At 37.1% G+C, this 27,916-nt stretch overlaps 1 protein-coding gene and 1 long non-coding RNA gene across 8 annotated transcripts in view; one reads left to right on the top strand and one right to left on the bottom strand.

Annotated features, from left to right (window-relative positions):
* The window catches only part of USP16 (ubiquitin specific peptidase 16), a 31,141-nt gene extending 13,720 nt beyond the window's left edge, over positions 1 to 17,421 (bottom strand). The window contains exons 1-14 of one of the 7 annotated variants that reach the window (XM_036926294.2): positions 17,287 to 17,393; positions 16,347 to 16,532; positions 14,257 to 14,358; positions 12,414 to 12,592; positions 9,263 to 9,366; positions 7,782 to 7,885; positions 6,683 to 6,870; positions 6,020 to 6,115; positions 5,354 to 5,484; positions 4,954 to 5,041; positions 3,849 to 3,927; positions 2,462 to 2,553; positions 2,055 to 2,111; positions 941 to 1,117 (exon numbers count right to left, since the gene is read on the bottom strand). In XM_036926294.2, the coding sequence (XP_036782189.2) occupies positions 941 to 1,117; positions 2,055 to 2,111; positions 2,462 to 2,553; positions 3,849 to 3,927; positions 4,954 to 5,041; positions 5,354 to 5,484; positions 6,020 to 6,115; positions 6,683 to 6,870; positions 7,782 to 7,885; positions 9,263 to 9,366; positions 12,414 to 12,592; positions 14,257 to 14,317 (1,356 nt within the window). In that variant the 5' untranslated portion in view covers positions 14,318 to 14,358; positions 16,347 to 16,532; positions 17,287 to 17,393. Of the gene's footprint in view, positions 1 to 940; positions 1,118 to 2,054; positions 2,112 to 2,461; positions 2,554 to 3,848; positions 3,928 to 4,953; positions 5,042 to 5,353; positions 5,485 to 6,019; positions 6,116 to 6,682; positions 6,871 to 7,781; positions 7,924 to 9,262; positions 9,367 to 12,413; positions 12,593 to 14,256; positions 14,359 to 16,346; positions 16,533 to 17,066; positions 17,215 to 17,286 lie in introns of those variants that run through there. The other 6 variants (XM_036926293.2, XM_036926296.2, XM_057503787.1 and 3 more) reach the window with 6 other exon arrangements.
* Positions 17,422 to 17,468: 47 nt separating this feature from the next.
* On the top strand, positions 17,469 to 25,444 carry LOC118932653 (uncharacterized). The gene is made up of 3 exons (XR_005032832.2): positions 17,469 to 17,961; positions 18,411 to 18,516; positions 19,218 to 25,444. It is a non-coding gene; the product is annotated as an uncharacterized LOC118932653 (long non-coding RNA).
* Positions 25,445 to 27,916: the final 2,472 nt, after the last annotated feature.

Here is a 27,916-nt window from a genome sequence, read left to right as displayed (position 1 = left end):
CTGGAGAGGATGTGGAGAAAGGCGAACCTTCCTACACTGTTGGTGAAAATGTAAATTAGTTCAACCATTGTGGAAATCAGTATGGAGGTTCCTCAAAAAACCAAAAGTAGAAATACCATTTGACCCAGGAATTCCACACCTAGGAATTTACCCAAAGAAAACAAGATCCCAGATTCAAAAAGACATATGCAGCCAAGATATGGAAGCAACTTAAGTGTCCATCAATAATAGATGAATGGATAAAGAAGATGTGATACATATACACAAGGGAATATTATTCAGCCATAAAAAGAAAACAAATCCTACCATTTGCAACAACAAGGATGAAGCTACAGGGTATTATGCTCAGTGAAATAAGCCAGGTTAAGAAAGACAAACACCAAATGATTTCACTCATTTGTGGCACGTAACAACAAAGCAAAACTGAAGGTTCAACACAGACTCCAAGAAGGGACTAGTGGTTACCAAAGGGAAAGTGGGTGGCAAGTGTGGGTGGGGAGGGAAGGAGAAGGGGATTAAGGGGCAACATAATTGGCAAACACAACATAGGTTAGGTCACAGGGAAGACAGTACAGCACAGAGAAGACAAGTAATGACTCTATAGCATCTTACTGCACTGATAGATAGTGACTGCAATGGGGGTGGGGGTGAGAACTTGATAATATGGGTGAATGCTGTTCATGTGAAACCTTCATAAGATTGTATATCAATGATACTTTTTTTTTAAGTTGTTATAAGTATGCAGGACTGGGAGAAAAAGCACCTTTTTTTCGCATTTACTTAAAGCAATTTCCCTGCAGACAAGTGAGCTAGGTCTCTAACTGCCAAAGGAAAGTTTTTTTTATGCAAAGTCACAGACACACATACCAATGGTTCCAACTTCAAACTCAACAACAGAAACTACACATCAGGGAGCATGGCATTCTTCCTGTCTGCTCACCTTCGCTTGCTTCTTGGCTTGCTTCTTGGCTTTTTTCTGTAAGTGCTTACTCGTTCCTGAAGGAATATCATTTCTCTCTTTTATGTAACTGTTGTTATCATTTTCTTCCTCACTGTCTTTATCTTCATCCTCCATTGTCTTTTTCAGATTTTTATCATTAATACTTTTCTTACCACTCTTAAAACATGGAGAAAATATAGGCCCAAAATAAAGTTCTACAACTGCTGCTTGGTGAAGAGATTTCATGTTACCAAAATATTTTTCTACTCCTGTTTTACACTAAATTTATTTTCTAAAATGTTTGAAAATGTATCCAGGATAAATTAATTCAGCTCAATTACTACCAAGCAATCTTCACATACTGAGAAAACAAGCAAACAAACAAACAAAACAGTAAAGAAGACAACTTCACATGCAAGTATGATAGAAGGGAATATAATGAACTGTATTAGATACATGCTGTATCATGCTTTAATTATGTCCATTTCTAAATGCACTTTCTGTTTGCAAGTCATTTACATGGGAATGTTCTACTACAGGTATCCTGTTTATTCTTCTTTCTTTGCATGTAAATGATAGTTGTAGAGAAAGAGGTAATAAAGTAAGTTTGGTAAGACTTTGACTTTAATCAGTAAGTAACAATGATTAAAGGACCCTAATTCATAATAAGTTGAATAATGACCTATTCAATATCCATAACACGTTCTCTTTTTTTCTACTACTATTTGATAGGAACCAGATTAGTATGGCTTAAAACTAAGAGAATCTATATTAACATTTATGAACTTAAGACTGTAAGGGATTTGTGGTTAGTCTTAAGTAATGAAAATGAATAGTAACTTTAAATATGAAGAAAATACTTTCCTGAATGTACACTAATGAGGTTAATTACAAAGAATTCCAGATACACCATCCTCTTTTTTTAAAAAAAAAAAGCAATCACCCTATTCTTTACTCAAATCTTTAAAATTCTTTTATCTCAAATACATTAAGAAAAACTTCTCCAAGGGCTAGTAATATACAAATTTGAGAAAGGTAACAGGCTTCCTCCATAAAATCTAACACTGGGAAAAAAAAAAACCTACTTAAATAAAATAAACTCCGTAAGTCTTACCTGATCATCTAAAACTGGCAGAGACAAATCAAGGAAAGATTCATGAACCAAGGAGACCTTAACCAACCAAAAAAGAAAATGTAAGAGGAAGAAAAAGATTCACTTTAAACAGTATATGGTACAATCAGCAGAGTGGAGCAGGGAGAAACTAAGGTTTAAAATAAAGTCTTAAGAAAATGAAAAGTTACACAGTATTGAGAACTTTGGGTTAGGGAAAATAAATTAAAATGTTAAACTAACTTTGTCCAGGTATATGAAGTGATCATAAATCGAGAATAATTATGCACATTTGCATGTTTGCAAAGACCATCTTATAAAAATAGACATTTGTTTTTGAAAGAAACTATTGATAAACTATACTCTACTAATATCAATGAATAAATCCAGTCCACACTACATCTACTTACAGTTCTGCATTCATCACACATTATTGTACTAGTTAGTTCACCACCAAAGATGCGGTCCACAAAACTTGGTACTGCTTTTTTTTTTTCATAATCTATAAGGAGAAAAAAAGTTGACCAATTACCTTTATATAATTAGTTAAGTAAGTTAAAACTACTTACCTAACCCTAAAATTCTATTTTTAATTTCCTATCCCATAGACTTGTTCTCCACTATTCATAATTACCATACTTTTATGTTTATGCTATACAGTCAGCAGTATATACAACACTTTTGAGCATAACATAATTTAACATAATCACATCTTACAAAACAGAAAAAAGTTCTTATCCAAGCTCTAGTCAGTGGAAAGTAAACCGTGTGAGTCAGTGAGACTTTCTATATATCAATATCTCCACTTTTAAATGAGCAGATTGAGCTAGGCTGGATGATCTTCTAGCTCACTTCTAGCTCTAACATTCTAATATTTAGCAACAAGGAGAGACTGCGTGTAACTTGTTTTATGAACTCTTAAGACTAAACTCTATTTAAAATCAAAACCAAACCAAAAAAAAAACCTCAGGAAAACATTTCAGATAAAAATCCTCCTTTTATTTTTCAATGTTCCCAAAAATAATCTTGGCAAGTTTAGAATAAAGTGATGTAACTTTACCAGCTGGTCACCCAGTTTTCTAAATACATGAAATTTATAAGCCTTACTCAAATGATAGGTGTCCATTTATACAGAAACACATTTTATAACACAAAGTGCCAGCAGGCATGATTCTCTGTTACTAGCCAGACCCTCAAGGACACCAAGGAGGCAAACAGCTGCTATGTGTTGATTCTAAACTGTGCTTCAAAATAGAGTAGTCACTAGTCACTTGTGGCCACTTAAATTAATAAAAATAAAAATTAGCCCCTCAGTTGGACCAGTCACATTTCAAGGACTCAATAGCCAGATGTGGCAAGTGGTGATTATATTGGGCAGCACAGATATAGAAGAGTTCCATCATCACAGAAAGTATTGGACAAAACTGTACTAAGTTTTTAAATGCTATACAAAATAACAGTTGGCTCTAAGATTAATAAATCAGCTACTGACAACTCACACAGACAAGTGTCATTCACACAATATCACTGTTAATTAGAAATACAAGCTTTTGAAAAATTGTGATGTCATCTTACATCTTTACAAATTTCACAATATTGTATAAAAAGAACCCAACTAAAGGTCATTTTTTTCTAACATGTCCACCTTTGGAGTTGTGAGTAATTTTTTTAAGTCAGCAGTGATAAAAAGAAATTATATGTTAGTAACTATGGATTTGAAATACATATGCCAGCAATTTGTGCTAAGGTACAGCAGAATTCAAGTATAGTGTTTTAGTTAAAAAAGCCAGACATTACCTTTAACTTTATTTTTTAGTTCTTCATCCAATTTTTCAGTAGAATTACCAAATGCTTTCAGAATTCCTTTACTCACTCTCTAAAAGTAATAAAATTGATACATATACTATTGAATCTTAAATTTTACAGTTATTTTCCTTAGAAAAAATCTAATAAAGTCAAGAAAGCCATTAAGAATGAGCTCCCCAAACTTACTGAATAAAAGTTATTATTTCTAAAATCACATTTTCAAAATTAATTCAAGGAGCTAAAAAGAATTACACTTATAAATCAATCACTACCCTTTAAATAAAGGCACTGTCTTAGCATTTCAAGATTTTAACCTACTCAAACCAGAGCTTTTCAGAACATGCCCACCTCCTTTGAAAGACCCCTGAAATATGTCCTAGAAACAGAATGGTTAAATGAGACCTATAGGGACAGACTCAGTTCCATCACTACTGGGTGACCATGACCCACGTGCTGAATTTCTCTACACCCTAGCTGCAGAATCTATGGTGTAAGAAAATAGTAACATCATCAGCCTCATAAACTGGTCCTGAGGATTAAGTAGGGTAATTCATACACAATACTGAGAATAGTGCTTGACATAAAATAAGAGCAAAATAAGTATTAGTTTTTATCAGTTATTACTATTATTAATTATATTCATATCCCCAAACACATTACATCCCAGCAACTAAAAAAAATTTGTTAATTTGTTAAAAATGCAACAAATGTCCCCGGACTCAAAAATGAAAATACTTCCCAGATTCAAACAGCTGTGTTAAATCAAACTCCAAGAATTTAAGGGTGCCCTGCAACCGGGAATAGTTTGGGAAGAAATATTTTCCAATACTTTTTAGCTCTCCTGGTAGAGGCAATAAACTCTTTAAGGATAATAATGTTATAAATATTAAGTAAATAGAGCATCAAGAAAAGGAGAATCATTTCTAATTCTCTTCATTCTAATGATTAAAATATAAAAGGCCAGTACAGAAAAAAGGTTTAAAATATGATGGCCTCAATAACTAGTTTTCATTGCTTTAAAAGCCCTTAAGACATCAAATGACAGACAAGCTAATGAAGAGGAGATTAGAAAATACACTGGTCAAAATATGCTAACTTGGTGTTCTTCTGCTCTCATTCCATCCAGTAAATAGCGAAGTAGCTCCTGGCTGTCTTGTTGCTGATAGCCTTTAAACCGCACTGCTCTACAGGAAAAAAGGAAAGAAAGAAATCAGAAAGAAAAGCAATGATGAGTCTACTAAATATGAAACAATTTGTACAAAATCTTAGGATCATATTCCAAATCTCAGCATATTCTAGTTTCTCAAAATTTCTGTTTAGTTCAACACCACCCTTGGCAGATTTAATCTTCACATAAAGTTCACATTTTTTAATCCAAGTGAAATAAACCATGTTTTAATATATGTACTGGGTTGCCTCTAATGATACAAATTTTTTCATATTGTTTCTCAGCATCTTACTGATGCACGGAAAGCATAATCAAAGCAGATACTCACTTTTTACAGACCTGAGAAAAGAGTTCTTTAGGTGTCACGATTCCCTTTTTGGTCTCTTGCATCTCATTAAGAAACTGGCTCATGGCTAAAGTAAGAGGGCCTGGAGGCTCAAGGTTTATTTCTAAGGGTTCCTGAATGTGGGAATAAAAATTACTGTCTTCAGTCAAATTTTGGAATCATTTATTTTACCAAATGCAGTCTACATTGCCAATGTTCCTGACAGAGCTGTCCCATTTAAAAGTTCAAAATGCACACCCAAAGGTGTACAGTTTCTGTTTTGTGAAGAATTTAGTTTACTGTGGAACCGAAAGAACCACAGCACAAATGTAATTAATAAAAATGGATAAGGTAAAATTCATTTGGCTACACAGTATTTAAGTCATCTTAAAATATGTTAAAAATAATAATGCATGCCTCAGAGTTCATAAATGCCAACAACATTCCTAAGAAGGAAGACAAACACTAGAGCACAGCAGAACATGGCATACACAGATCAAATAAATGCAAAGCCCCTTATAATTTCTTTTAGCCTGAAAATGTTAAACTTGGTAGCCTAAAACCAAATCAAACAAAAAAGGTAAAAGTGAGCATCAATTCTTTAAAATTGAGTGTAAATATTCAGAGAAGAAAATTACTAATTAGAAAAGAAAAATTTTAAGTACATACTGTTAGTGCCAAATCAGGTGGCTCAATTTTTACAATTGTTCCAGACATTTTTACTTCTTTTAGTAGTTCTCTAAGCACTGGTGTTTGTGACAAATTCTGGAATGTCGGGTAGAAAGAAAAATTATTTAATGGCAAATCAATTCATTCAAGTATTTAAGTGTCTGTTCTGATGAAACAGAAAATCAATATCAACACTGCAATCATTTATTGTATCTATCTTGGAAACAAAAAGTAATGGCATGCTCTTCTCCCCACTCTATTTGGCCCATACAGACTTTAGTTCAGAAATCAGAATCACCTCAATAGGTGATTCTCCCACCACCCAGTGAGAAGCAGCTATACCACCACCACCACCACCACCACGAGGAGCAGCAGTCACCAGCACTTTTAACTGTTAATCTACTAAGTTATCCTGTGCTTCTCCTGCCCCACTGCAAGTTCCATGAGAACAGAGGCCATGTTTGTTTTGAACCCTATTCCACTACGGTGTTCAGCAGTGTCTTGCTGTCATGTAAAGTAAACACTTCCTTGAGCTTTCTTTGAAAACACAGAAATAAATTGCTCAGTGGGGAAATAGTCAATACTACAGATTACAAATATCCAAAAAATCTTATGAGGAAAACATCAGATTTTTTTAAAGGGAGAAAAAATTAATCCTGGCACCTGCATAACTGCATTGAAGAAACAGGTATTTCCCAAATTACTGAGTCCTTTCACGGTTATTTGAGAACTAGAATTCATAGAAGGATTTTCTTTAGCCATGTTGTCCTTTTTTTCCCTCTCTTGTTCATTTTTACTCTCCTTTTCTAATTTTTTATTTTCAAGTTCAATGTTACCATTTTCTTTTGCTGCTTTAAAAAAAAGGCAGAAAAAAAAAGTTTAGCAAAATATGTAATACAGCCATACCAAATGAAAATTTATACTTAGGACAGTGTAATCAAATTTGGGAATATTACCACATATCTTTATTTGCCACATGTCTGATTTTAAATAGTTTGTAATAAATATAAATAAATCACCATAGAGAAAGAAAAACTAACAATCAAAAAAAATTCAGAAGTGATATAAGCATTACTGTGACAAATGAAACCACGCAGTACATGCTTCAGTATAAACCTTCCTTTTTTATTCCTTTTTTATTGCAAAGAAGTTTTTTACAAATGAGTACATCTTACCTTGTGAAATTAGAGTTTAAACAATCAAGTAAAGAATGTGGACATGAAATAAATTTTTAAATGAATTCCATGGGTCAAATACAAATCTCAAAATTAGGAACCAACAATTCTAGCTCTGCCAAAGATACTTCTGTGACGATAAAAATCTAAAAGACCTTAAAGCAGATGATGAGTTCCAATCCAATTAACTGAATTATGCATGAAAAACCTGAGAACTATCTGACCTTTTGAAAGTGCTAGAAGCACTTTACTTTCGTATTATCCAAACAAGTGTAACAAAGTAAATTCAGCATAAGGCAGGACTACATCAAGCCTGGGCCAGGGCATGGAGCAGAATGGTACTGCCCATTACTTAGTCCAGACCTCATCATACCTGACTAGATTGTTTCTCAGATTCCCTTCTAATTCTAACACCTTATAATTATCTATATCCCCATTGTCTTACATTCTTAACCAAAAAGTTTCATAGTTTAAAGGAAACCATAATCATTAATGTTATTCAGTTATATCCAATGCTGGATAGTAAAGTAAATTAATCTAAATATCAGCAGATATATAAATCAACACTTTTTTTTAAGTGATTTTACCTGATTTTGGAGTTGTAATACCAGCTTGTTTTCTAACATAATCAACCACCTGACCCAATCGGTTAGAACTACAATACTGGACTTCATCATCACATAGGTAACACCTGTGTCCCAAAAGATCACAGAGAAGAAAAGTGACAAACTGGCAACCAAAAAAAAAGGAGACAAACTTTAATTCCTGGGACCCAAAGTTACTGGTAACCACCAAATTATTCTATTAGAGAAATTAAAATAAAAAGCCTATGTTTTCTTGAAAGACTATCCATATTAACTCTGGCTTACTATTGATAAGATTAGTCCAAATGATGCCTACATACAAAAACAATGAAAAAACTCCAACATTTTACTGAAATCACTATTTATAAGTCAAAGTCAGAAATTTTTCCTACACATATTTCAAACTACAGTCCTATACTATCAAAATTAACAAATTATACAACTGATAGATGATGCTTAATGAACACTACTGTGTAAATAAATGTTTTTGAAGATGTGAAAATGTGTTCTAATGATGTTAAAAACTAGGAAATACACAAATCAGCCTGACATTAATATTCATGCAAATCCACTGACAAAATTTTACTATATTCTCAGTTCACCTGAAATTTGTTTAGTGTCTCAATTTTTAAACTAAAAACAACCCACCATATATGTTTTACAATATTACAAGCTAGAAAAACAAAAGGGTAGATGCCTAAGTCTTCTATACGCTACAACTTCTGTGTTTGTACAATAGAAAACAAAAACTTCTTATAACATTATTTCTCCAGCCTTCGAAGGTGCTGGTATTTAAACAAATACAGCTGACCTTTGAACAATGCAAAAGGGATTAGGAATGCTGACTCCCAGAGTCAAAACTGCATTTAACTTTTGACTCCCGAAAACTACTAATAGTCTACTGTATATAAAATGGGTCAATTAACTTCAGGTGCAACAGAGTAGAACAGGAGAAAGAAATGGTAGGGTTGTGGGATCCACACGAAAAAGAGAGCAAGCAAAGGGTGTATACTAGCTGCTCTACTGGTCCCTGCCAGGGTTGACACCTGTCTGCAAATGGGTAAGACCCCAGCTGGGAGGGGCGCACTTCCCTCCTCCTTCCTCTGAGTTGCCTGACCAGGGCCTCCACCATCTCTGCTCCTCTCGGGTGTTTCTATCTAGTCTCTATAGTGGCCAGTCACCTCATTTTGTTACAGCATAGCACTAATAACACCAAGGTAGAGGGTTTGATCCCTGTTCTGGCCATTATATACGATTATTTGTCCATTTTCATCCACCACATCACCCATGGAATCTACTGCCTTACATCCAATTACAGATGCTACATTTTTTTTTAATCCACATATAAATGGATGCAGTTCAAACCCATGTTGTTCAGCTCAACTGTACTATAAACATTCCAACTTTCTTGCTCCTTAAACATTTCAAACACCTCCAATATTTGAAATGATTTCCAGTCAAACAGCACAGGAGTTAAAACTCACCATACACTCCAGTTGTCCAAACTAAGAACCAGACAATGAGGTTCAGATCTTGGTGTCATATAGTGCTTCAAGGCATGCTGCTCCTGAGAATTTCTGCCACAGCCCTAGAGAATCATAATCATAAACTTAAAGCCACAAAAATTCACCAAAAAAGGAGACAATTCATAATCTATGATGAACAAGGAAGTGGCTTGAGAAAGTTTAACATTCTTAAAATTCTGAAATAATATTCAGAGAGGGGCCAGATTTTGTTAAAGCTTACTTATGAGGACATGTAAAGACAAAGGTAATTAGACACCATGCACTGAAAGTACTCTTCATCTCAGCTTGTTCTTTCCAGTCCCAACTAAACCATGCTAATGAAGGCATTCACTGGTCCAGTTGGGACTATTTAACAGCTTCCTAAGTACTTTCCTAACTTCAAACTCTTTCTTTAAATAAATATTTTTTCAGCTTAATGTTTCCCTAAAACAAAACTCTCTTCATATACTCAATTCAAAAATTATGAATTGCTCTTAAACTCCAATCAACAAAACTAATATCCTCTGACTCCAACCTACCTTTCCAGGGTCAACTCCTATATTCACATTCCATCTACCAGCAAAAGCCACACTTAGCACTTTCACAATACAATTTTGTTCACATTATTCCATTTGTCTTGGAATCCTTTACCGTTACACCACTGATCAAATCCCACTCAGTCTTCAGCATCTTGCTCAAAGGCCACCTCCTCTCAGAAGCCTTTGCTTATCCTCCCAGATGAGAAAACACTGTATTCTTCCTGTAAACAAATTCCTACAAAACATGGTGTAGATTCCTGGTAACATTCCTTATGTTCTGCCCTATATGAAAGTTGTTAATGTTTATATCCTTTCTCTCCTGGACAATAAATCCTCAAGGCACAAAAAACAGAATTAATCTTTCTGTTACAAAAAAATCTAGCAAATGGCAGGAGGTCAATCAGCATTAACTGAACACGTAAACAGATTTTCACCTGCAAGATGTTAGGCTTATTCATAAAAGAACATGACCACATTTTCTGCCTCCAGCTGGTTATATCACTAAGAAATGTATCTTCACTGTGTATCTATTTGAACCAGGCCACCAACAACCTTGCATTGCATTACAGCAAGTGGTCCTGTTTCTATAATAACTAAAAATATACTCTGGAGGGGAAATACTTATTAATGGCTTCTAATCTTTTAACTATAATATCAAACCCTACTGACTTAATTCCCACACAATTCTAAAATCAATGAATTAAAATTTGATATTCATTTTGACAATTATAACACCATTTGATATCATTTGAAACATTAGAATGAGATGAGTTATCCTCTAACAACAATGAAGAATCACTTGCTTACAGTGCAAAAGACAACTACAGTGGTACGAAAGTTAACAATATTGACACTGTCTTGACCTTAGGAATTAAAAAGGTAGTAAAATAAATAAAATTCACAGTAGGAAATGTATTCTGGAAAATCTGAAGTAACAAAATATCTTCATGCTCACCATATGTATTCAAGAAGTCCAAAAAAAACCTTTCCAATACAAATAAATATTCTTTTGTAAAATACACATTTTTAAAAATTGTCTGACCACAATGAGATAACACTATTTATCAGAATAGTTAGAAAGCTGTGACAATACTAAATGGTGACAAGGATGCAGAGAAAGTGGATCACTCATGTATTGCTGATAGGAATATAAAATGGTACAGCTACTCTGGGAAACAATGTCAGTTTCTTAAAAACTAAACAGCAACTATCATAATACCCAGCAATTGCAGCTCCTGGACATTCTTCACAGAGAAATGAAATCTCAAGTTCACACAAAAACTTGTACAAAATATGTTCATAGCACCTTTATTCATAATCACCAAAAATGAGATCAGCCCAGATGTCCTACAACAGGTAAACAGTTCAACTGTGTACATCTGCAGCATGAAATAGTACCAAACTACGATAAACTTTGATGAATCTCCAGGTGATTATGCCAAGTGAAAAAAGCCCATCCCAAAATGTTGTACACTGTATGATTCCACTTACACAGCATTTTTCAAATAACAAAACTTTAGAAATGGAGAACAGATTAGTCGCTGCCAATGGCTAGAGGGAGGGATGGCAGTAGGGTGGGTATGATTTTAAAAGGGCAACATGAGAGATCCATCTAATGGGAATTATTCAGTATACTGACTGTGGTGGATACACCAATCTACACAGGTGATAAACCCGTAAAGAACTTAAATATACACATATAAACAATGCACAGCACACATACACACAAATGCAGAGAAGTAAAACTGGGGAGATCTGATTAAGACTGCAGACTATTAATGTTAATATCTTAATTGTGATATTATACCATAGTTTTATAACATGTTACCACCAGAGGAAACTGAGCAAAGTTACAGGGATATTTATGTATTATTTTTTATACTGCAAGTGAATCTATAATGACCTCAATGAGAATTTCAATTTAGAAAAAAGCAAAAGCAAAAAGTAACTCTCAGCCTCCTTGTGAAGTTTTATGACAGGACTGCCTCGTAGTCCAGGCTCCTAACATATAAACTTAACTTGCCACCCCTAAGGGTGACTAAGAGGCCCTGACCTTTAGTACCATGGAAATACCTATGAGCTGTTCTGCCACTCAGAAAACTCCCACTCCCAAGACCAAGGAACTCATTTTCCCAGATGCCAGAATGTGGCCTGCTGACAGCTCACAGGTTGTCTGTCCATCCCCAGGAATTATCCTTAGTGGAAAGCAGCTACCTTACCCAAGGTTAGGCCCACTCCCTAGGGGCACCCCAATCCAATGACTGGTCTAGCACCATACATAGGTCTGGTCCCTTGCCTCAATTCAAAACACCTCTGAAGGCCAGAGTTCATTGTAAGATCAACTGAGGCCTACAGCACTGCCTCTCAGTTCAACGTCCCTCTGCCTAATCCTGCTTCCCTCTTTTCTTAGTGTGGGGCCTGAGAACACTTCCCAATAAGCCAGCTGAACACCAATCTCAGAAACTGTCCCAGGGAACATGACCTGTGCCAGCTGGCTTCCTAATTACCTACACTATGTTTTTAGATAATACCTTCTAAAATAAATCCAAAGAATTTTTTTAAATCCCGTATTGGTCAAAATCTAAGCATACCTGATGGCCACATTTAAGACATAGCCAAACTGAAGGGGTTTCTTCCGTTTCTTCTTCAGATTTATCTTTTACTTTATTGTCCGTCTTACAATCTTGACAAATATTCCATTCTACATTCAATAAAGCCCTTTTCAAATTACCTTGTTCCAATCCTTTTCTAATGTGTCTGCACATAGGTTCTATTAAAACAAATAATAAAGGAGTAATGAGGTAAAACATGCCTTCAATTAATCTCAAAACTTAACCTTCATTTGAACTTCAAAAATAAATTTACTCTGTGAACAAAAGGTTAGATAATATGGAAACTTAAATTTTTGATATTTAAAAATATGAGATGATTAGGTGAGCAAGAGATTTTATACAAATTTGAAACTTCGCTTGTTTGAAGTCCTAGGTATTACCACCACCACCCCAAATTCACTTCAATCTATTTATTTCCTTTAAATTAAGGCCTTTTATCATAAGTATTCTCTTTATCTTAAAAGGCTTCTGCAGAAGGTCCCTCATTCAGTCAACAATACAACTATAACAGGCCCAGCTCCGTGGGAGAGCCCAGGGACCCCAAAGGCAACCAAGTCATAGCTCTTCTCTTCGAGTGGTTCTCATTCTGGAAGGAGAGGCAGATAAATAAATAAATTTGTAAGAATTTCCAAAACATGCTACAGTAGTACAAGAAGAGAAGGCTAAAGCCAATGAAAGTTTCACAGGGAAGATAACATCTGTACAGTCTGCAAAGATATTAAGAGTAATAAAATGTTCTGGTATTGACTAAGCACTTACTACAAGCCTGGACACTGTGCTAAATGTTCTGCCGACATTATCTCATTTAATCCTCCCAACTACCCCAGAAAAAAGACACTACTATCCCCAATAACAGATGAGAACATGAAGATTTAGTGCCCAAGGTAATATAACCACTGAGGGATTATGCCAGAATTTGGATTCAAATAATTTTGATTTCAAAGCTCACACTTTAAACTATGACCCCAAGAAGTAAAGAACAACTGAAAAGGCCATATCCCAGGAACAAAAACATGGAGGTCTCAAAAGGCAAAGGGCATGCTTCCTCCTCAGACTGGCGTAAAAACAAGTAGCTGGGCCTGAGACTGAAAACCCTGTTAGGGCCAAATCAGTAAAGAGCTTCTTCACAAGCCACTCTAAAGGGCTTCAGTGATCTCAGCGACCCTCAAGGTTTAGAAAGTAGTCAACTGGCACATTTAGCTTTATGTACAATGAACTTGCACCAAAAGAAAATAAATGCAAAAATGGGATCATGTGAAAAACTACTAACTCCTAGTAAACAAACAAAAATCACAAATTTAAAAAAGAAGATACCTTTTTCAACAAGCAACCTTTTTCAACAAGCAAATCAGCAGAGATTTTTTTTAAATGACACCAACCAGTGTTGGTTCAAAAAAATGAGCGCACTTTATTACGCTGCCTAGGGGGCCTATAAATTAGTAAAACATTTTTGGAAGGCAATTTGACAATTGAACCAAAAAAGATTTGAAAATATTTATGCCATTTAATTCAGCAATTCTACTTTTAAAATCTGTACTAAGAAGATAACTGGATATGCACAGGTTTAGGTACAAAAATGTTTACTATCACTCCATTCATAACACTGAAAAAACAGAGTACCTAAATACACTGAGCAATATGCACCCTGGGTCATCATTGGAATATCATGCCATTAAAAATACTATAAACATTATTAAATGACACGTAGATATAAACATTAGGTCAAAATGCAAATTACAGAATGTACACTTTGATCCCATATTTACATATACAAATATATAGATACAAACATGACTTTAAAGATTCAATTGGTGAAATATACCTAAAGATTCAGAAGATTCATCAATTGGAACAGTTTTGCCCTTTGTCCGTTTCTTTCCCATGCTGGCACTTTATGGATTACTTACTGACACAAAATAACAATCTAGAAAACAAGATAAAATTAGCTTGACAAAAAGAAAGTATGTTTTATATTTCTCTAGGAAATAATGTAACTAAGCCATATATATTTTGCATGTCTACCACACTTTATAATTTACAAAGACCATTCACATATATCTTCTAGTTTTCAATAAGAACTCCGAAGCAAATAGGATAGTTATTACCCTGTTTTTCATAGCTTAGGAAACTGACTCTTAGAAAGGGTAAGTAAGTATAAATGTCAGGAAAGAACCTATGTCTTCTTATAGAGCTCTTGAAAAGCCTCAGCACCTTACACTATTACAAATTTTCTCACTACATAAGTATGGAATGTCGCTGGCATTTTGAAATTTAAGATAATTTCCCTTCCTTCTCAGCTTTTCTTAGCACTGCAATCTATGCAAATTAAATTTATAATTGCTGTAAGAAAAATTTAGTGCCGAAAACAGTCTCCTAAGGGAGTCAGAAAACTTACAAAACAGTATCAAAGCCAAATATAAAGTGACACCTTTGGCATTTTCAACATCAGGATTTCCTATGGATATGAGCTGAGAATTGATTACAACTGCATTCTCAACTATTTATTGTATTATTACCAAAATCAGTTTGGAAAACTATGACAAACTAGCTGCAGATTAAATCTTCACCTTTTTAGTCAACAACTGACAATTAGAAAACATGAAAAGTGCTGAAAGTATATACAGGACTACCTAACTTTGAATAGTGATTTTGAGAAGTTGTATTTTACATACAGTAGAACAACTTAGTGTCAAAAAATCAATTAAATAGTTATAATAGTTATTTTACCTGGGATGCTTATTAAATTCTGATTATATAAGTGGAAAGTAGGACCTGGGACATGTTTTGAAAACACTTCCCAATTAATTCTAATACTTAACTGTCATCCTGCCCAGACTTAGTCTTAGAAGTGTTCCTCTTTTGGATCTTTATGGGTTAGAGTAATTAAACATAATTCAAAAAGGTTTGTATAAAAGATGAGTGCTACATCTAGTAATTGAGTAACTGCTACCTTTTCCAAGGATAATCTAAAATGTAACAAGGTTCCATGTTTACAAAATAAATGAATTAACAACTAACAACACCAAGTATATGAGTACATATAAAACAAGGGTATGTTTTATGTACTTTTTCTCACCCTAAAGTAGCATGATTTATCTTATTTAGAACTGTAGATATGAGGGAAAAAAATAACACCTAAATTCTTCCCTCTAATTTATGCCGCATTCTGGTACAAGATGTATCTTCTAATGCCATTTTTATCACATCACTCTCCTAATTAAAAGCATTTAACAGTTTTCCAGCCACACTTTGGAGTTGTGTCCTCATGGTCTTTTATAAATTATCCATTCTGGTAATCTTGACTCTCATTATTTCTCAAAGAACCACTAAAGTTTAATTACATGGTACTTTTGATCTTACAAGCCCTTTCATAAACATTTTCTCATTCACAACCCTTCAAATGGGGCATTTCCCTAAAGGAGGAAACGCAGAAACTAAATGATGAAAGATCACAGACAGGGTGGCAGAGAGAGAGCTAAAACGCAGATCTTTGGGTTCTAAAATCACCACTCTTTCCACTCCAATCAAGCCAGTCTCTCCAGTATCCTCCACTCCAAAACACTTTACCCCCAACCTCTATGCCTTTGATTTCTTTCCATTTTTACCAATCCTCCAAGATTCTAATTTCAAGGAAACCTTGGCAACCATTCTACCCTAACCTCTCAAAAGAAACTTCCCCAGCCTTGATAGTGAGCACTATTGATTCTGTCCCCTAATCAGATACTATAGTGGGCTGCTCTTAAATCTTTAACCTGGACATGTGCTATTTCTCTAACTGGAATCTAAAGTCCTAGGAGAAGAAATGGTTTCAAGCCTCACTTCTGAATTGCCTATAGCATCTAACACTGTGTGAGTACATAGCAGGTCCTAAAGAAATACTTCTTATATTTAAATAGACAAAGAGAACAGTACCTGAGGCATAAAGGATGATTTTAAGGTGCAAAGGCAGATACATAAGAATGAAACAAACAAGTTCCAACGAAAAAGAGAAAAGTATAGAATGGAGGAGTCTTCAGCAGTGAAGACGGCACTAGCAAATCTTTGAGAAATGCAGCAGCCCACACTCCAAAGGAAAACTTGACAGACGAACTGTAATTGCTGCAGAAGGAAGACAGGAGGGAGGGAGTCACTTCAACGCTGTGTAAAGCGCTCCAATAAATTTTCGGCAACTATGAAAGCACCTAATGAGTCGTGAGAAGAGTACTGAGAGTACCATCAGCTAAAAACCATAGTAAACCTATTAAGCTTTTCAGACAAGTCCTCAGATGATAATTAGCTTCTTAGCCAAAGTACTCTTTGCAGGACTCCACACAATATTTAAATCAAAGCTCCCTTTAATCCAGTTCTCTTCCCTCTCTGCCCCCCTACCCACCTCCAGTCTTCCCATATCCTCTCGGTTTCATTAAAAATGGAAGCATTTGGAAAACTTTGTGAGCAGGTCTCAGACGTGGCTTTCAAGTTTTGCGTAAATCTGACCTACCCTAGTGCAGTGAACCGGTTGGGTGACAGATCCTGCTCTTCCTATTAACCACCACATGGACGCGGCAGGAACTCAGCCCTGAGCCGCACTGTGCCCCTAGTCGCGCGGCGCCCGCCACACCTCCCTTTTCCTCCCAACTGCTCTGCACCCACCAGAGAACCTCGGGGTCCGCGGGGTCGAGAGAGGCGCAAGCACCAACTCATTGGCCAATTCCTAGAACTGACAGGACATGAAGCCAATGAAGACGCGGTACCCCGCAGAGGCCGGGTAACGTGCTTGAGGAAGAGCGACCTTCGAGAAGGGAACGAAGTCGGGGCAGGAAATCCAGCGTCTTGGCGCGGTAAAATGAGAGTCAGTAACACCAGAACTCACCCACGGCGACAGCACCCATAACTGCATCCCCTAATGAGCCCTTGGGCTGGGCAGCCAACTGCGTCCTCCTCCGGCTGACGAATAGAGAGCGACGGAGCAGAAGCCAGCGTGACCCCTTAAAAGCAACAACTTCCGGTACGCGGCATTATGGGGAGTGGCTTTGGACCCAGCGTCCCGCGGCGCTGACGCTAGTTAATAGGAGCCTGCGCTCTGCTCGCGCAGGAAGTCTGGACGCAACAGCGGCGAGGAGTTTATTAATGAGTTTTCCATGTTCGCATGTTAACAGTGAGGTTATTTAATGCTCCCGAAGTATGGGTATCTGGTGGTGATCAACGGTCGGAGACCCCTGGATGGTTACCTTACTCAAACACATTACATGTGAAGGCTGGTAAGGAGGGAACATATAAATTTAATGCAGTTCCCCTAGTTCTGCCCTGTCAACTTCTAAAGTTGAGTTCGTAAATGTTCTTGAACTAACCTTACCAACGGAGGGTGAAATTTTCAAATATTTACTGTTTATTCGGTCAAACTCTAAATGCCAAAAAGCTCCAAGCACGCTATGAAGTAAATACTCGCCGCCCTGGAGTCCAGTCTTACAGAGAAGATACAGTAATGGCAAGGAAAAAAAGGGGGGTATACAGGTGCCAATAGAAAAACTGCAAGGAATTTAAACAGGTAATTCACAATAAAACGACCAATTGGCCATAAAACATAAAAAGAAATGTTTGTCCTTGTTAATAAGATTTAAAGTAGCTTCCTAACCTGTTGAATTGACGACAGTAACAATGGTTAAATAGGGAGGAAAGTGGCTCTCCTGCTTTTACTGCTGATACAATAATTTGTAAAAGCTTTTTCACTAAGCTTTCTTCACTCGGCACACTTTTTTTTTCTCTTCACTAAAACACAGCCTTAAGGTCACTATAATACGTGCTTCCCCTGCATAGAATAATTTTCCCCTTGACATTCCTGGTTGGTATCTTACTGTAATTCTGTTCCCACCCAAACTAGGTTACAGAGCCACCTGCTCACATTACCTTATTTTACTTCTCTGCCCAAGAATTATCACTGTCTGGTATTTTTCTTTCATATTTACCTATATATTTATCTCCTTGCCCTTCCTCCAGCCTCCATTCATACACAGAAATGTGCAAATGTAAGCTGTTTGAGAGATGGGACATCTTTGTCTTGTTCATGACTGTATGTCTACAACGTAGAAACATCTGGAACATGGTAAGTGCTTAATAAATACTTATTGAATAAATACGGTCATTAGAAATGAAATGCTGTATGTTCACAGCAGCCCTACTTATAATAGCCAAAAAGTGAAAACAGTTCACGTTTCCATTAAAAGAATAGAAAAAGTGGTATAGTCATACAGTAGAATACTACTAAGCAATAAAAAGAAACTCATACAAGAACAAGGATGGATCTTTAAAATACTGTACTGAAAGAAGCCTTACACAAATTTACCTACTGTATAATTCCATCCATATCATGTTCTAGAACAGGCAAAACTAATTATGAAGGGAAAAAAAATCAACAGTAGTTACGTCTGTGGATTTGGGTGGGGACTGACTGGAAAGGAGCATGAAGGAACTTTCTGGAGTGTTGGTAATGTTTATAACTTAATAGGGTTTGGAATTACACAGGTATATGCCCTTGTCAAAACTCAGCAAATACACATTTAAGATGTATATTTCATTTTTACCTCAAAAGAAAAACTAACCAATCTGAATCCTAATGTTACACATGTTGACATACTTAGGGAAAGAATGCTTATGTCTGCAGTTTACTTTGAAATGCATCAAAATAGATAGACTGATGGATGGATTAAATACATGACGAAGCTGGTAGAATAAAATGTGAAAGGTCTGAGTTGTATGATAACCTCAGCACCAAGAACATTTGGACCAGCGAATTCTTTGTTGCAGGGTATGTCCTGTGCACTGTAGGAAGTTGAACAGCAGGAAAAAAAAAAAAAAAAAAACCAACGGATTATGGCTCTATTTGGTAGATGCCAGAACAGCCCTCCAGATATAACAATCCCAAAGGTCTTCAGACATTACCAGTGTCCAGAGGAGCAAAATCATCGCCCCCTTGAGATTCCTTCACTGCTTCACTGTAAAATTCTCTCAACTTTTCTGTATGCTTGAAGTTGTTCAGAAAAGTTGGGAGAAAAAATATTTAATGACATTGAAGAATGCTCATAAACACCACGTAGAAGGTGCAACTATGAAGAGCTATGTACTAATATTTTGTAAAAGAAAAAACTGGAAGTCAGCAATAATACCTGAAATCAGTGAATATCAGTGCTTACACAAAAACTTACAAGATTTCTAAAATGAATATGTAACAAAGACAAAAAAAACAAATTGTGTATAAATTGTGAATAAAAACATTTCTAATTACTCTCAGGTTTGAGTCACCTTCAACCTGCCCTTTTACTCCAGTGATAAATTTCGGTGCATGCACATGGCCCTTCCTAAGTCACCACAGCCACCATCCACGATCACCTCCCCCTGCTGCCTTACTGCTCTTGTCAGTCAGGAACCAGCAGTATCCGTGTTGCGTGGTGACATACCAGGAACGCAGAATATGGGACCCCCAGCCCCTACTACCGAATTCGGAGCTGCATTAAATCAACATCCCCGAATGATTCCTACACATGTTCGAATTTACCAATGCGTTACTTTCATGGACCATTCCTTGACAGTGCAGTCTTTACTTCTGACAGTGGCAGCAACTGGGACATCGCAATGGGGACAGAATAAAAACTCTGTGACTGAGAACGTAGTAGAGCCAAGAAATCTCAATGGTCCGCCTCATTCCGGGACTCACCCGCCCGCAGGGAAGCAGCTTCCGCGCCCAGCGGCCCGCATGCGCCACGCTGGGGCTGGTCGGGGAGGGGGTGCTATCCCACTTCCCCTAGGCTTCGGCGCTGGAGCGGTTCGTAGGTCACGGGTTGCCTAGCATTGGAATTCCCAGGCTCCATCCGTTTGAAAATTGATTTGTCCGTGCAGCCAAGAAACCTGGGGTTACAGGAACAGAGGGGGTCCACAGCCCGAAGTGAACCTAGTGCTCAGCCGGACCGGGGTTTCCCACGCCGCAGAGGTCAGCCAACCCCGAGCTTGGCCGCTTGGTGGCACCACCTTTCCACCGCTACACACCTCTCATTGGTTAGAGCCGGCTCCGGGCCCTGCGCACAGCCGGGACCCACGCTCCTCCACCACGACCCAACATTCAATCGAAATTACTAGACGACAGCAAGAATAGGCAAATCTATAGAGACGAGAAGTAGATTATCGTTTGACTAGGACTGGGAGCGCGAGAGGAATGGGGAGTGACTGCTAAAGGGCATGGGATTTCTTTATGGTGAATGAAAATGTCCTAAAAATCAGATTGTGGTGATGGTTGCACAAATTTGTCAATCGACTAAATACCACTGAATCATCACTTAAAATGAGTGAACTTTCTAAAAAATATCCTAGATATTGAAAGTCAGCAAAATGTGACCTATAATCAAGAGAAATATCAGTCAGGAGATACAGAACTATATATATGACACAGATGATGGAATTAAATGACAAAGTCAACTTTTAAAGGAACTATTATAAATATTTTCAAGGATTTCAGGAAAACATGAGCAAAAGGGGAAGAAATGAAAACTATGAAAAAAAATTGTCATGGTCTGAACTGTGTCCCCTCCAAATTCGTGTGTTGAAGCTCTTTACTGCCAGTGTGGCTGTATTTGGAGATAGGGACTTTAAAGGGGTAATGAACATAAAATGAAATGAAATCACCAGGGTGGGACCCTAATTCAATATGACTAGTGTCCTAAGAAGAAACACCAGGGCTCTGTATGCACAAGAAGAAAAGCCACATGAGGACACAGCAAGAAGGGAGCCATTTACAAACCATGGGGCGAGGTATGAGGAGAAACCAAACCTGCCAACCCCTTAATCTTGGACTTCCAGACTCCAGAACTGTGAGAAAATAATTTTCGGTTGCATAAGCCATCCAATTTTTAGTATTCTGTTATGGTAGCCTAAGAAGATTAATACATATTGCTGTGCCACATTTTATTCATCTACCTACAAATTGATAGACATTTGAATTGTTTCAACTTCTTGGCTATTATGAATAATGCTGCCATGAATATTCCTTTCAACTTTTTACAGTATATATTTTTGATCAACTACATTGAGTACAATTTACATAAATAAAAATTTAAGTATACAGCTCAATGAACTTTGACAAATGTTTACAGCCACTTATCTGTGTAACTATCACAAAACTGCTCTCTCACTGCAGATTAGTTTTGCTATCCTCAAACTTTAAGCAAATAGAATCATACAATATAGCCTCTTTTTTGCCTCAGCTTAATGTTTTTGAGATTTGTACATGTTGTATTTATCCATAGTATATTCCATTTTAATGCTGAATAGTATTCCATTGTATGACTATACCACTACTTGTCAACCCATTCACCTATTGATGGAAACTTGGACTGAATATGTTACTGGGCAGTGGACTGTGGGATTCCTCAGTTACTGGGATTGTGGAATTCCTCAGTTTTTGTCTTCCTGAAGGAAAGAATTAAGTCAAGAGTCCTGATAGTTGACACTGCAAAGGGCTTTTTTAATTTAGCAAATTGAAAGGAAAATATGCTCCAAAAACAGAGGAGTGGCTGACCCTGAGGGTGCCCACCAGGTTTTACATTGTGTCTTTTTATGGGGGAGTTACTTGTTTTCTCCCTCCTATTTTGTCATTCTTACATCATCCTTTAGACCCTCCTGGTTCCACCCCTTCAGCCTCTTTGCACAAGTTTGTGTTCATCATTTTCTCATGAGCATCCAAGTAAAACCCACGACCGCAGTGTAAATGATATAATAATGATACTGTAATGGCCTCAGTGTCGTTAGCAACAAGGTCTTCCTTAAGTACATATGTGCCACAATCAGGAAGGTCCCAGGACCCATATATTTTGCTTACCAGTTTGTGCTGAACTGTAAAAGGGGTTGGTCTAAGAGAGACAGGGCAGTCTCTAGACAGAGACTAAGTGGAGACTGGTTAGAGACTGGGTGGTCTTTCATCCTCCTTTCTCCCTTCCTGCTCATGTCTATCTAACTGCTTACAGCTCTAATTCAGGCTACTATGGGTAAAACTGCTATAAATATTCATATATAAATCTTTTTGTGGTATACATTTTCATTTCTCAAGTGTCACATAATCTAGTTTCTTAGGGCTGTCATAACAAAGTACCATAAACTGGGTGGCTTAAGACATAAAACAATATGTCTTAAGAATAATCTAGAGGCTAAAAGGTGTCACCAGGGCTTCAGACCTCTAGGGAAGAATCCTTCCTTGCCTCTTCCTAGCTTCTGGTGGTTTTCTAGCTAGCCCTGGCATTCCTGGGCTTGCAGCTATAGAGCTACAGTCTGCCTTTGCTGTCACATAGCAGTGCCCCTGTTTGTGTCTGTGTGTCTCTTCACCTCTTATGAAGGAAGACACTTGATTGATCTGAATGTGTCCTCCAAAAAATTCATATGTTGAAGCCTAACCCTGAAGGTATTGAGAGGTGGGGCCTTTGGAATATGCTTAGGTTATAATTGTGAAAGCCTCATAAAAAGGATTGGTGCTTTACAAAAAAGGCCCCGGAGAGATGCTACCCCTTCCAGTATATGAGGACTCAGCACGAAGTTGCCTACTATTTAACAGGAAGAGAGCCATCTTCAGAAGGCAACAATGCTGGTGCCTTGATTTTGAACTTCCCAGCCCACGGAACTGTGAGAAATAAATTTCTGTTGTCTCTAAGCTACCCAATTTGTGACTTTTTATAGCAACCCAAAGGAACTAATACAACACAGTAATATTGGATTAATGGCCCGTCCTACTCCAATGTGATTTTTTTGTTTACAGATGTCTTTATTTTACCTTCAATTTGAAGAATACTTTTACTGGGTAGAGAATGGTGGGTTCTATAGTTTTTTCCCCCTTGTTTTTGTTTTGTTTCATCATTCAGGATGATAATCCAATTTCTCCTGGTTTATATTGTTTCTGATGAGAAATCAGCAGTAATGTCTATTTTTATTCCTCTGTACTTAATACATCTTTTTTCTTTGGTGCCTTTAAGATGTTCTCTTCATCACTGTTTTTCAAAAATTTGATTTTGATATGCTTTGGTATGATTTTTTCCAGCTTTATTGACAAATAAAGTCATAAGATATTTAAAGTGTACAATGTGATGGTTTGATGTAAACATACATTGTGAAAGGATTTCCCCAATCTAGTTAATTGTTACATCCATCACCTTACATATTTACCTTTTTTTTTTTGGTGAGAACATTTAAGTTCCACTGTCTTAGCAAAATTCAGTTACATATAGTGTTATCAACTATAATCACCATTGGTATGCTTTGCCTTATGTTTATTTTCCTTGGCCTTCTTTGAACTTCTTGAAATTATATATGTTATCAAATTTGGAAACATTACCATCATCAGACATTTTTACTGCCAGCCTGGAGTGTTGGAACTCCAAAACACGAATCAGAACTCTTGATATTGTCTCCCAAATTACTGAGGCTCTGTTACTGTTTTTCAGCCTTATTCTCAGTTTAGAGTTTGTATTACCCTGACTTCAGATTCATTGATCTTTTCGTCGAGTGCCTAATTTATCCAGTGAATTTTTAGTTTAGGATATTACATTGTCAGCTCTAGAATTTCCATTTGGTTCTTGTGTTTGTCTATTAGGGCTGCCATAACAGAATACCACAGACTGGATGGAAACAACAGAACTTTATCTGTTATAGTTCTGGAGTCTGGAAGTCCATGATAAAGATGTGGGTAAAATTATAACATTTCCAGAATATCTTGCCTGGCTTTAGTACATCTGCATATCAATAGGCATTCAGAGGTGGAAAGAAGTATGGCTTTAGTGCATTTGCATTATTCCTCAAGGATGGAGAGAAGTTCATCTCCATATCAATGGGCAAGGAAAGCTTATCTGTACCAGAGAGGAGAGAGGAGGGCCAGTTTTGCTTTTGCTGGAGCAGGAAAGAGAGAAACAGCCCCGGACTGCAGTTTGTAAGCAATAAACGGATTTTAAACTGTATTTCTGCCTTTGACTGATCTCGGTTCTTAGAGGTATTTTGCCCCGGAATTTCCTCTCCCCAGACTTACAAAGGTGTTGGCAGGTTTGGTTTCTCGTACCTCTCTCCATGGCTTGCAGATGGCCGCCTTCTTGCTGTGTCCTTGTGGGTAAAATTGTAACATTTCCAGAGTAGCTCACCTGGCTTTAGTGCATTTGTATATCCTCACGGGTGGCGAGAAATTCATCTCTATATCAATGGGTAATTACCTGGGCAACCGAGGGTGTGTCTCAACCTGAGAGTTTAAAGGGAGGGGCTGGCTTATTCAGGAGCAGAGAAGAGAGATGGCCCTGGACTGCAGTTTGTAAGCAATAAATGGGTTTTAAACTTTATTTCTCCCTTTGACTGATCTCGGTTTTTAGAGGCATTTTGCCCTGGGATTTCTTCTCCCTGGACTTACAGTCCTCATGTAGCCTTTTCTCTTATGCATACACATCCCTGGTGTCTCTTCTTATAAAGATACTAGTTATATTGGATTAAGGTTCCACCATTATGACCTCATATAAGCTTAATTATCTCCTTAAAGTACCTATTTCCAAATACAGTCACTTTGGAGGTTAAGGCTTCATCGTATGAATTTGGGAGCAGCACAATTCAGTCCACAGCACCATATAATGAAATAAGTTTTGGCCGTAGAAAGGAATGGAATACAGATACATGCTATAATATGGATGAACCTTGGAAACATTATGCTAAGTAAAAGAAGCCAATCACAAAAGACTACATATTACTTGATTCCATTTATATGAACTATATAGAGTAGGCAAATCTGTAGAGACAGAAAGGAAATTAATAGTTGCTAGTGCTGAGGGAAGAAGGAAGAGGATTTGGAAGGAATGGGGACTGACTGCTAATGGGTACAGGGTTTCTTTCTGTGGTGATGTAAATGTTCAAAATTGATTAATTGTTGTGATGGTTGCACAACTCTATGAACATGCCAAAAACTCTTTAATTGTACATTTAAGAGGAGTCAAGTATATGATATATGAATTATATAAATAAAGCTGTTTAAAATACATACTGTGTGATTTCATTTACAAAGAGTTCAAAAACAGGCAAAATAAACACTAAGAAGACATAGTGGTAATGTTTTGGGAAGAGAGAGAGCAGTAACTGTGAAAGGCCATGAGGCATGTTGGCAATAATTCTATTTCTTTATTTAGGTTAATGTTATATGAGTGTGTTCACTTTGTCATAAATCATTGAAAGGAAAAACACTATTTGCTCCCTACACTCAATACCTCTGACACCAGATGCGTGGGGGTTTTCCACACCAAGCAATTCTATAATTTTGGGGGAACACCAGCTAAGTGTTCTATAATTTAACTCAATTCTTAAACTAACTGCCTGGAGTTAGTGCTGACCCCACAGGTAAAGGTTTTCATTGCACAAGGCTATCCCCACTTCAGATGCCAATCAAAAGTCCCAAGATGTCACCTGTATTCTGACTGACTAGCTATAAACCAGGGGTTCCCATTACCCCCTCCTCAAGTTTCAAATTTGCTAGGCTGACTCATAAAACCCAGGCAAAGTTTACTTAGTGATTTATTACCAAGGATATACTAAAGATTAAAAATGAATAACCAGATGAAGAGATACATAGTGTAAGGTCCAGAAAGGTCCCAAGCATAGGAGCCTCTGTCCCAGTGGAGTTTGGGGTACACCACCCTGTTGGGATATGGATGTGTTCATGTTCACCAAACCTGAAGCTCTCCAAACCGCTTTAGTTAGGATTTTTCGGAGGCTTCAATACAGCATGATTGATTAAACTGTTGGCCATTAGTGATTACTGTGACCTTCAGTCGCTCCTCCCTCTCCAGAGGGCATAGGGTGGGGCTAAAAGTTCCAGCTCTCTGATCACACTGTCAGTTTCCCAGGCAACCAGCCCCACCACATCCTAGGGGCTTTCTAAAAATTGGTCGACATAAAACTCTGGGTGGTTGAAAAGGCTTCTATGAATAATGAAGGGCATTACTTTCACTTTTATCACTCCAGAGCTATTTCAGTAACTAGGGATAAAAAACAGTAAAAATAGAAGGTACTCCTTTTACCTGTTTCAGGAGCCAGGGACAAAAAACATTTTTGTCAAAAGATGTTCCTATGGTTCTTATCACTTAGGAAGTTACAAGAGTTTTAGAAACTCTGTGCCAAGCACTGGGACAAAGACCAAATATATATTTATTATCATATCACAACATCACAGTCATCAGGCTTATAATAAGTAGCTTTTTGTGTTATACTTTGATTTTTTTTAAACTTATTGTTTTTATTAGTTCGGCAGGTTTTAAGTAGGTAAAACTATTTTTATGTTTTTCACCAGTTCCTTAATAGAAGCTTCCATAAGAACCCCACTGTCTACAAATATGTGTATATATGTAAAATAAAATTGAAACTAACACACACACATTTTGGGGTCAATAGATGACCTAGCTGGTAAGGTCTCCTGAAGTTCTTTGAGGTTAAGGTTTGAAAAAGAACTGTCACACAGACAGTGGGGATGTAGTATTAATTTGGTTTACTCCAGAGCCGAAGCTGAGATGAGAATTCCAGATAGGTGAGGCAGTATTTCCAGGAAGTACCTACAGTACAGAAGTAGGAAAGTGAGACAGAGAAGCGAGAAAGCTAGCACAAAGTACATTAACCAGTAGGTTCCTTCTGTGGGCAACTGAGGCTAAATCCCTCTAACATTCTTTTGATAATACTATGATCCCTATTTCACAAGTATAGAAACGGGCTGAGACATATTAAGTAACCTGCTTCACAAGCTCACAGAGCTAATAAGTGGTAAAACAAGAACATGTGCCGATCTGATCAGAGCCCAGGAATATTTTGGTCTGAAGGACACCAAACAAGATTTTAGAAAATGAAATCTAGAAATGAGGGAGGAGCAAACAAACAAAGCAGTTTGCAAGCAAATGGAGTGATTGCCTAGAATTGGCACTGTTGTTGAGATTTTGCTTTGGGCTGAGTGCAAGGTTGAGTCTGGTGATAGAACTCATGAAATGTATGGAATTCTCTTTCTAGAATATTAGCAGACATTCTAAATGAATCGTTTTGTAGTCTTTAATTAAGAAGATGACCCCTTTCATATTGATATAGAAAACTATCTGGACTGAATGCATCTTGTTGAAGATTGCACTGCAGGGAAAGTCAAAATGGGCAAAACCAGGTTGGCAGTTCCCCTGTCAAAGTATCCTTTCAACAAATCATATTTCTGTCCACGTGTGCAACTGTTACAAGAACTCCTAAGGGCAAAGTGTCCATTAGTAGTAAGCTTACTAATGGTAACCTAATCTCTGGCAAAAACTCCCATATCTTATCTCTGGATCAGAGACCTCTGGAAATAACATTAACTCTATTTGTGTCTGTACTTTGAGTTCAGCACTCAAAGTATAGTACTCAAAGTAGTCAACTTTGAGTTGTAGTACTTGATTCAGTTCTACAAAAACAACAAAAACCCAGTGCTATTTTATCAGTAGATG

Source organism: Manis pentadactyla, chromosome 1 (genome assembly GCF_030020395.1).
Source record: "Manis pentadactyla isolate mManPen7 chromosome 1, mManPen7.hap1, whole genome shotgun sequence".
Taxonomy (NCBI): Eukaryota; Metazoa; Chordata; class Mammalia; order Pholidota; family Manidae; genus Manis; species Manis pentadactyla.
The sequence above is the reverse complement of the archived record's forward strand: the minus strand, read 5'-3'. Positions and strand labels throughout refer to the sequence as shown.